The sequence below is a fragment of the Vigna umbellata genome, chromosome 8 (genome assembly GCF_029865625.1).
Source record: "Vigna umbellata cultivar VRB3 chromosome 8, Vumbellata_1.0, whole genome shotgun sequence".
NCBI lineage: Eukaryota > Viridiplantae > Streptophyta > Magnoliopsida > Fabales > Fabaceae > Vigna > Vigna umbellata.
In genome coordinates this window covers 19,124,760-19,135,467 of record NC_142172.1, presented here as the reverse complement: position 1 = coordinate 19,135,467, position 10,708 = coordinate 19,124,760, and the positions used below count along the sequence as shown (strand labels likewise).

The 10,708-nt window shown below is 30.0% G+C and overlaps 1 protein-coding gene across 1 annotated transcript; it reads right to left on the bottom strand.

Annotated features, from left to right (window-relative positions):
• Positions 1-226: 226 nt before the first annotated feature.
• LOC124838160 (uncharacterized) lies at positions 227-7,823 on the bottom strand. Its single transcript, XM_047313680.2, has 18 exons — positions 7,365-7,823; positions 6,313-6,549; positions 5,872-5,935; positions 5,646-5,775; positions 5,407-5,551; positions 4,832-5,080; positions 4,666-4,750; positions 4,043-4,145; positions 3,673-3,798; positions 3,478-3,591; positions 2,792-2,910; positions 2,594-2,678; positions 2,414-2,506; positions 2,187-2,276; positions 1,892-2,011; positions 1,721-1,812; positions 1,467-1,524; positions 227-509 (listed from the first exon to the last, which is right to left on the bottom strand). The coding sequence occupies exons 1-18, from the start codon at positions 7,528-7,530 to the stop codon at positions 450-452; spliced, it is 2,136 nt and encodes a 711-aa protein (XP_047169636.2). The 5' UTR covers positions 7,531-7,823; the 3' UTR covers positions 227-449.
• Between the last annotated feature and the right edge of the window lie 2,885 nt (positions 7,824-10,708).

The following is a 10,708-nucleotide window of genomic DNA, read 5'->3' as shown; positions in this document are numbered from 1 at the left end:
ATGGGTGATAATATAGTGATTAAAAAGTCGTAAAAATTATAATTTAGTTGTTAGATATGTAAAAAATATCTCAATCATATTTTGTATAATTTAAGGACAAATTGATCTTCTTTGACATTACAACATAATTATTATTTTTTTACATATTAAATAACTAAATCAAGATGTACCAAGATGATTTGCCTTTATCATAAAGCTACCACAAAATCATAAAATAAAGTGCAAGTGATGGCAAACTTGTATAAACTGACATAACATGGATGACATGTTAGCATCATCATTTATTCATTACATGGATATCTCAAACCATTTTCATCTTCAGGAGTGAACAATTACACTCAAAATTTATGAACAGAAAAGAATGAGAACATTACATTTTTGTAACTAATTTATCTATACAAATATTCACAAACAGAATTGGAGTACTTGGCAACGGATCAAGCTGATACTCAGACTTGGTCAAAGTCACTGCTTTGGAATGTATTTCCTTCCACCCCATTGTCAAGTTTCTGTAACACAGTGAATTTTGTCATTGAAGACAATAATCCAAGTTAATGTATAAGTATGTCAAACCTATGCAAAAGAAACCAAAGCAACAAATCATATACCATAAAAAACCAATTCTTCCATTATTTTTTTCATGAGTCAAAGAGAATGGCTGGTGCAAATTAGCTTTACTGACAAGTAACAATTAAGTTGCTTAGGAATTAAAGGAAACGTAGCTTGAATTATGCATTACATAAATGTGACGGGAATAAGTTCTATCACTTGAAATAATGACAGAGCAGACAAGACCTTACTAGTATTGCTTGACTCAGCTTTTTTCCTAGTTTTTCTTCTACTTAAAAAAAATGGTGAAAAACTCTTCCGAATTAGGGAGCTGATGATAAAAGAAAGGCGGGGATAAAGTGGGTTTTAGACAAGAAAAGAAAAACTGACTGAAGTAGTTTTTAGAAATAAGTTGCACATTCTAGCCTCCTTTTTTCTCTCATTTAAAAATAATTGAAGCAATGTTGTATGGAGAAACAAAGCTGCAAAACGACTTTTACTTTGTTTTTAGAACTCTAGTATTTTGAAAAAAAAGTGAACCAAACAGAGAGGAAAACATTATCCTTTATTTTTCCATTTTGACCACAGAAAATAAATTTGATCACAGGACAACAACAGCTCAATTTCCTTTCAAACGTGAAAAGAAAGAGATGATGAGCTGAACTTATATTAACTCCTTAGCTTGTTCTTTTATCAGGAAAAAAAAATTCTAATGTAGTATTCATTCCATCATAGAAACAGTAATATAAGCAGCGGCAGCAACAAGCATGTTTAGATAATATGGAAGGATTGAGGAACAAAAATACTGGAGGAAAAAGACAGCTGTGTTATTTGATTACAAGGAGTGCTATAGAGATATATAATAGAGCTTATCCAAAAAATATATATAAATATATACTGGAGATTCATATACGTACTTTGGTAGGTATATCAGCTGGAAACAAATTTATAGCTGTTGCATTGAATTCAAATTCACTGCAGATGACAGAAATTTCACATCAGAAACATGCACAGAGCAAGAAAACCATATTTAAAGGTAATCAACAAAAGTTACAGTAAAAAACAAGATGATGAATTTAATATACCCCCATAATCAACAAAGTTCGAACAATAAAAGAGGAAAAAAGTTGCAAATAGTCATCATAAGGTGTGTGGATAAGAATCTCCATACCATTTGGAGAGTACTAGCTTCCAGACATATGGGATGAAGAACTCCTCTGGGTGACTCTCTTGTTCATACGTGAAGTGCAGTTGAGTAAACATCTGCCAAACAAGATACAGTCTTACAGAAGCAAAGCAAGTGATCATGAGAAACCACAAATGATAGATATTTTCATTTTACCTTCATCCCATCAACACGCCAAGATCGACAGTTTACAATTACCACTTGGAGTACTTCATTGACTGACCATCCACCATCCATTCTTTGGGCATCCATGCGACTGTTAAAAAATTCTAACACCTGCAAATATAAAATAGACCACATTACTTGAACACTCTTGAGACATGACGTATTATACAAAGACAATATTCACAAATGTAACTAAAGAGTATGAAATGTGCTCCTTTAAAGTTGCAAGATTTTAAAGGGAAAATGCATAATGTTATAGACTAAGAAGGAAATGCACGAAACGTACAGTATAGATGTTTTCAATGAGCTCACTGAAGCGGGGATGGTTCTTGAACGGCTGAAAGACATCCTGCTTGTGCATTATCGCATACACCACCTGTCCCAGTCACAAAAGCAACACATTTGATGTTAAAGGTCACAAAGCGAATATAGTTTCTTATTATTGGGAAACATGTACAATTTGTTTTGCACATGTCAACCCTGAAATTAATCAAGTGCAACATTACATTGTACCTCAGGATTTCTAGGCAATGCATAAGTCAGAATTGCATTTATAATTTCTAGTACAAGCCTCAAGAAATCAGTATATATGTGCAACTCCGCTGACTGTATCAAAAAGATACATTTAGAAAAAGGAACGGTCAAAAGTTTGTAGTCAACGAATGATAAAAGTGAAAAACTTTTATCACATACCATATCTACAAAGCTACTTATTTCAATTGAGTTGTTTTCTGCATCATTGAGCTTCTTATCTCTGGGATCAGATAATTTGTTATACCTAACGATAATCAACATTAGAATCAAACCTTTATACAATAAATCAGTCATTCAAGATATAAATACGAAATGGATATAGTCTATTATGAAAGCCCAGAAAGAGTAGCAACATACTTCCTTGATAGCATGTGAAAGAGGCTGACTAGCCTCTGAGATGCATACGGACTCAAATGGTGGACATGAGGTGCCATGTTTGCCAATGTTGCCAGACACGTTGTATGAAGATATACATCCTATCACAATTCAAACAATATCCTTTCAGCACATCTAAACATATAAAAGAAATAATTAAGTAGATTCATGTAAACTTAAAGGCTTAGACACAATAGTCTAAATTGTGCTATCAAGGTCAACAATCAAAACTTATAATTTACTGGAATAAAAACATGTGCATGTGCTCCTCAGGAACACATCAATCCATAACATTCTGAAATATGGAAAAAATTAAGACAAGCAATTTTATTTTATTTTTTTGCTGAGGATTGGAGTAAGGAGTAAAAAATTAAACTGTGCAGTTTAGGATCAGCAGCCAGCCCAATGTTTATCTTCTTGAGTTGAAGTACCTTGAAATTGAAAAATGAGACAAGATATTTAAGCAAGAAAATTCAACCCACAGCATCAATCAATTTATATATTCCATTAATAAACGCATAAGAACAGTCAACAAGTCTCTCGTAATAGCCATCTCAATTAGCCAGTGTACTAATAATATGAAACTTAAATAATCAATCAGAAGAAAATGGAAGCTTAAATACATGGGGTAATTAAATTAAAAGTTCCACTTCCATTAAGACCCGTACCCGGAGTTTAGACAAATTATACTGTACAGTTCTGATAAGAATGATGACCATGAGGGAACCAAGAGAAGACTGGAGGAGGAGTCGTTCTTTGTACCATGGAACCGTCGGTAGTATCTGTCCATAAACGTACTAGATTAGTAGTGGCACATTCATTACAGAATAAGACTTTGTCTAATGCCAAAAAGCAAGTCTTACCAGCTTATGAACTCCCGCATTGAAAGAAGAATCTTGACTAAGTATGAGAAGTATAATCAACAACATGTAAATTTGATTGGCTGTTCTCCTTCGAGCATCATATAATGCTTCTAGAATGGGCATTAACTGTTAATTTCATAAGATAAACACAACGATCGGATTATCAGACCATGACTCAATCCTCATTCATTCTAGAAGCACTGGTAAGACTGGTATGATTAAGATATAGGAATCAGTTGCAAGATTTTCAAATCAACCAGTTACATATATCAAATCATAGTCAAGGAATTCCACTAATATTTATCTATACAATATAATAATCAATTCATTCCACTTTTTCTCAAGAGGATTTAAGTTTATTTCTTCGCACCAATGTATCCAAATCAGTCCGGACCAAGACATACTCCAGAAAGGTGGAATTCCCTTGCAACAATGAGTACAGAAGTAAGACAGCCGTTTCATCAGCTAAGCACCTAGAGAGGGAAAAATGTTGAAATGTTTACAATAGTGTCATTTAAAATTAAATATAATGAAGAATACACTAAAAGTACGTTATGCATATATTACAGACACGCTTGCTTTTAGAAAAGTAAAACAAAATCCAAAGATACCACATGCATACCCATAACGTCATTTGTGTGTGTGTGTGTGTAGATATATATAAGTTCAACAAGGAAAGAAGTCCAAGAATTCTCGCTTGATCTACATGCGGTGGGAATAGAGAGAAAGAGGAAGGACATTCATCCAGTGGGTGAAAAGAAAAACATAAGAAACAAGTACTCTGTCATCATAAGATTCACCTACAAGTGATTATTGATACATTTTTCTGATAATCTCATTTTTGAGAAACGGAAGTTACCATCTTTTAATGATAGTATGCTGAACATGTATATTCTATTTTGAATAGCATAACTCAACTATAAACAAATGTAAGTTTGCTACAGATCTAGGAAATCAGTTATCAACAGCACACTCAGGTAGCCTGATACTCACATGCCAAGGGTATCAAACAATGGTGAAAAAGGTAACTTTACATGCTGGTCATTATGTGCATTATCCTCAAATTCTACACGATCCACTGCATTTAAATCATTGGAAAATAAAATTATTGGTCTCTCCAGTCAACTAAAAGAACACAAAGATATAAAAGATATATTACATTCACCATTAGTTGCATGCTCTAAGGCCTTGCAGTAAGGGTTGTCTGAAAAATATGTGTCCTCTTTAGGTAAAGAATCTGAAGAAGCAGATACTTGATTCTCTATAACAGAATATCCCTCACTCACAAGACATTTATGATGATGAATTAGAACAAGAAGCACATGAAGACTGCTATCTGCTATTGGATCTCTTGAACCTTCACTGCTTGAACTGATCAAATAACTGAATGGCAATAAAACAATATTTGCTGAATGGAGAAAAGGAAATGCCAAAAGAAGTGACAGTCAGTAAGTCTCCAACTTTGAACAATAAGAAAATTATCACAACATTTGTAAAGGGTCTTCCTGAAGGACACTGGTTAAGGAATTAAAAAGAGAAAGTTTTTATTAAATAAAAATTATAGTCAAGCACATTCTTAGGGAAGCGACTTTACACATCACAATAAAAATCTTTCTACTTTTAATTCCTTAATAAGTGTCTTTAGGACACTGATTAGCATTTTCCTTCCATAAATAACAGTGTATGTTCCACCTCAAAAGTCTGTATATATAAAACTCTATTCATTCCCCATACCAGCTGCAGAACCAACTCTCTTTAGCATGCTACTCTCACTTCCATCATAAAATATGGGATAAGAAGCTCTATTAAAAGGAACACGAGGTCGGCTAATGTAATTTAAAAGCAGTTTGCACACAACTGAACTAACCAGATGACCATCCTGCAAAAGATAAGAGTGCACTAACTTCAATTGCTGGCGGGAGATAGAGATAAACTAAATAGCCAAATTAGATATTTAATTTTCAGCTTCTTACCAGAGCCATTGCTGCATCAAGAAATGGGTTCACATCATTCAATCTAGGAGATGGCCCACACAGAAGCTGAGTTGACATTGCAATAATCGTAAAATTAAGCAGCTCCAGATGTAGGAAATATGTATTGGGACTACAAGAAAACAATATATATAATCAGGGTGAAAAACATTGGCAGTTTCACACAGTAACTCAACAAAAATTTACCAATTTATTATCCATGATATACCTCAAATCTACAGATGCAATAAAGTTAAGCACATTCCTCATAACAAGAATTTCAATGGTCTGATCTGCATTAGAATAGAGCATCTGGATGAATTTCAATAATTAGAAGAGGAAATTTCAGGGCCAGATATCTGAAAATTTACTAACTTGCCATAAAACTAAATAAATGAAAAAGCTAATTTAATACATTAACAGTGTAAAATACTTTTGCACTAGCACAAATCACAGGTTGCTATGAATAATATGCTTGTTGACTTTTATAATAACTAATTTGAAAGTCATGCTTTCTTAATGGTTGACAATACAAAAAATATACTAATAGTGCATAGAAATTAAATTTATAAATAAATAATAAAGAAAGATAAAAGAGCTTCCTAGGTAAGGGTACATAGCAAAGATGAATTTCTAATGTTCTATGAACGTTATAGTACATAGTACTTACCTCCCAAAATACTTTTTGGTATTGAGTCGTTATCATGGAGAGACAGGTACAACTCAACAACACCATCTTGGGCACTTTCAATCAAGTGTTTTAGGAACACTGAAGTGAAGCAAACTGCATTAACAGCCTTTTCATGATCCAACGGTGGCACACCAGAAGTAGACATGAATTCCTGCAAGTAGCATGCTAAATGAAACAAAATCTTAGCAAGATGTCTCGTCTTACAGTTGTTTTTTGCTGCAAAATGAAAACCAAACATTAGCAAGCAAAACAACACCTAATCAATAAAAAAAACACATTAAAATAGCAAGACTTTGAATGAGGGAACCAACTTTAGCCTCCTCAATACCATAACTAGCATGCAAACTAAACATTCAAGGCTTTCCTGCAGTCACATACCAATTTCCTTTAAAAAGAAAAGGTAATTAGAAACAATTGCTTCAGAGGAACAGAAGGAGAACTCAAATCACTACTAATTCATTTATAACACAATCGTGTAGAGAAAAAAAATTCCATTATCAACAATTAAATAGTTCCTCATTGAAGTTTTCTCTTAAACAAAAACAAAGGTTTAAACTATTCACTTGGTCGTATAGTTGTTTTTATTGCAAGTTTTAATCCCTATTTGAGAAAACAGCAAGTTTATGTCCCTATTTAGTTTTGTTTTTGTGTTTGTAGCAATGTTTCACCACAAAAATATTCTTCCCTGGTGTTAGCCACATAAACCAAAACTTAACTTGAAAAGTGTTAAGAATAGACTCTTCTAAACACATTCTTTCCATTTTATTAGTTAAATTTTATTGAAAACCATGTAATCAGAATAGAAAACCATTAACTATAACATGAGAACCAACAAATTTTACGATTTCTGATCAATTTCAACAAAACTGAAAGAGAGTGGATTAAAAAAAGTGTGCAGGGACTAAAACTTCTATGTTTCTTCCATAAAGAGACTAAAACTTGAAAGTTAAAATGGGGTCAAATATAGTACCAAGTGAATAACTTAACTAAAAACAAAAGAATGATGAGAGAAAGCAAGACTTATGACAGACCTAATAACTTGCAAGCTTCATGAACTTGTTGTGAGGGCAATTGGGCATCGAAAGGAAGCTCGAGAAGCTTTTGCCAGAAGTCGGAGGAGAGAGGTAAGGAGTCGTCACCGACGAAGGTTCCGACGAGATACTCAACCGTGTACGGCGTCGACGGTGCCGCCCCCATTGATTTGTTTAATATAAAAACTATTTTTTTTCTCTCTCTTTTTTTGTGGCGGGTTCAGGGAAACGGCATTGTGATGAATCACGGTGAGAAATGAAAAGGATTTGATGGGAAGATGAAAAGGAAGGTGGGTTTTGAAAATGAGAGGAGTTGGTGCACTACAACAAGAACAAAGCGAAGAAGAAGAAGGAGCAATGGCTTCCAAACCAAGCTTTTCTAACACAAGGACTATTTTTTTGCATTTGTTATGGTAAGGAGAATTGTCAGCTTTCATTCAGAAAAGACAACAGATTGTTGCATTTCTTTTTTCACAAATCAGAGTAAACAATTAAAGGAGAAGGACTAAGATCCAACCCAATGATAAATATGAAATTACATTTTTCAGAGTAAGAAAATGTTTTTCATAGAAAATAGCATCACATTTTTCTAATGTACTTTTAATTTTTAGCTAAAAAATATTGAGAATAAAAAATCACAGTTTTTATATTTCTTTCATTAAATGAGTCATTCATAATTTGACATTTTCTGTAAATTTCAATGAATAACCAAGGTGTTAAAAAAAGTGCTAAGAATATTATATTCTTCTTAGTATTTCTCATAAATAGTATATTTATATTTACATTGCAAAAAACATTAGGCCATTACTTAATTATGAATCATTGTATATAATGAATATATTAAATTTTGTAATAATAATCTTAAAATATTTCTTGTTAATGACTATTTTTATGTGTTGGTAATATATTAATCAAATATAACCATTAAAATTATATTTTAATAGAACTTTTATTAGTGCCTAAGTTTTAATAAAGAGTAAAAATTTAAATTTAACTAGTTTTGCTCGTAATTTAATAAGTTCTAGCTTCAATACATAATGAAGAATGTGCTGAAAGATTGTTTTGAGAAAATGTATAAAGAAACATGTTGAAAATTTTTATACAAAATATAGCATTATATTTATACAACATAGTATCAACTATATTAATAAAGAAAAACGTTATTAATATATAATTGTTGAAAAAAGTATACTCTTGAAAGTTTTATAATATCACGATTAAAAGACTTATGGCCAGAACTTATCATTCAAAAATATTATAAATGTATTCTCTCTTGTAAATTAAAATTTACTGGAGATCATAAAATTTAATGAGACTCGAAATTTATTTAATATTTTTTTTACTCATTTCGTATTTTTCATAATTTTTAATTGATAAACGAAATATAATAAAATTAAATTAATATTCTCTTACAAATTATCTATAATATCCTTATAAAATGTAAATACGATTGTGATTAATAAAATAATTTTTTTGTTGTTTGAGTACATCAGCAATTTTTTGTAACAGGACGTGATGATGCTGACGTGCCACCAACACCAATATCAAGACACTCTCCTCGTTGACTCCGTAGTCCACACACCACAATCAATTTCATATGACCATCGATTACCAACTTTTTTTTCAATTATTCTACCTTATTTTATCAATTATAAGTATAAATTTTATAAAATGATTAAATATGATTTTTCTCTTAATTTTTAATAAAAATTAATATTTTTCAAAATTTTAGACTAATTAAATTCTTTGTTTTTAAAATTGTCTTAATTTAATTATTTTAATCAAATTTTGTTAAATTTATTTGAGATTTTAAAAATATTTTTTAATTAATATTAAAAAAAAATATGTCAAAAAATATAAATAACTCGAACGTTATTATAAAATAGATTTAAAACATTAATTTAATTTAACAAAATTTAATTAAAAAAATCTATATATTTTAAAATTGATGATCAAAATTTTAAAATAAATAATTTCAATTTTTATTTAAGAAATTAAAAACATATTTAACTTAAGATGGTTTTAAATATATATCTAACCAAAATTTTAAATATAAAATTGATTGTTTATACAATCTTAAATTAAAAAGAGAGAGAAAAATTAGATTAACCTTATCCATTTAACACTTTTAGTTATTTGGATTACCAAATTATTTTTATTGGTAAAGAAAAGTATATGTTGTTGACAAAAGGTGATGTTTTAAATAAGTGTGGTGGATAGTTATTTTAGAGTGTTTGGAAATAATTAAGTTTAATTAAATAAAATAATGAAGCTTTAACTACCACTTTATTTTACTAATAAACTCCCAAATTTAATAGCTTGACTTAGACTCATTCATGGTCTTCTCTGGATAAGGTTTGGAAGATGAGATATTCTTGGGTCCTCCCTTTCTTTTCACTCTAACTGATGCCAATGTTAATTTTTTTCTTTTTAATTATATTCATGAGAATGATGTTTAAAAATAAGGATATTTTCAAATAGTACACTGTACTTGAAATTTATTTATATTTAAATTTATCAATCATCTTTTATTTATTTTTAAGTTTAATTAGGTTTTAAAGCTATGATAAATTTAAAGAGTTTAAATTGTTAGAGTTTTCTATTAATGTACTCAATTAGTTTTAAATGTTTTAGAACCCAATGAATTATAAAAATTTAATAAATATTTAATTCAAAGTTCTTGAAAATTCATTAGAACTTAAAATTTAATTAAACATTAGTTATATTTAAGTATGGAAGAAGTATTTGTTCATCAAATTTAGCAAACCTTTACCTAATAAGACAAAATTATAAATAAAACTAAGAGCTATATATATAAAAGAAAAACAAAGATTTAAAGAATTCTCTTATTTTATTTTATTTTTCTCCTAAAAAAATGCAAAAATCCCTTCTACTTCATTTACCAGAGGATTTATATCAACTTCTTTCATAAACCTAAAGTAATATATGTATCAATGGTAAAAGAAACTATTTTTAATCAATTCCTAACTTATATATACGTTAACTTTAACTTATTAAAAGGAGTTAATTTTAACTTATTGAAGGGGTTCTTTTTTTATTGTTTATTTAAAATATTTCTTGAAACATGAACTTAATATAAATTTAGTTTAATTAAAATAATTATTTGGAATTTTAGTTATAAATTTATAATCATGTTTGTTTTTCAAAATTACTGTTTGTAATAATCTTATTAGAATAAACTATTAAATCCCAATAAAATGACAATAATATAAAAAATAAATTACACTTATTTTTCTTAAAAAGCCGACGAAAAAGGTTTGGCAGAAACCAATGTGCGCTATTCATTCTCCACCTCAAAATGGATTTAAAATATTCTTACAAAA

Bases quoted from the DNA above. Each gene is read 5' to 3' on its own strand.
- LOC124838160 (XM_047313680.2), bottom strand. From the start codon at position 7,530: ATGGGGGCGGCACCGTCGACGCCGTACACGGTTGAGTATCTCGTCGGA. The intron at 4,146-4,665 runs GTGAGTATCAGG...TTCCCTCTCTAG, and splicing joins TTGTTTGATACCCTTGGCAT to GTGCTTAGCTGATGAAACGG. The intron at 3,592-3,672 runs GTAAGACTTGCT...GTTTATGGACAG, and splicing joins ATGCGGGAGTTCATAAGCTG to ATACTACCGACGGTTCCATG.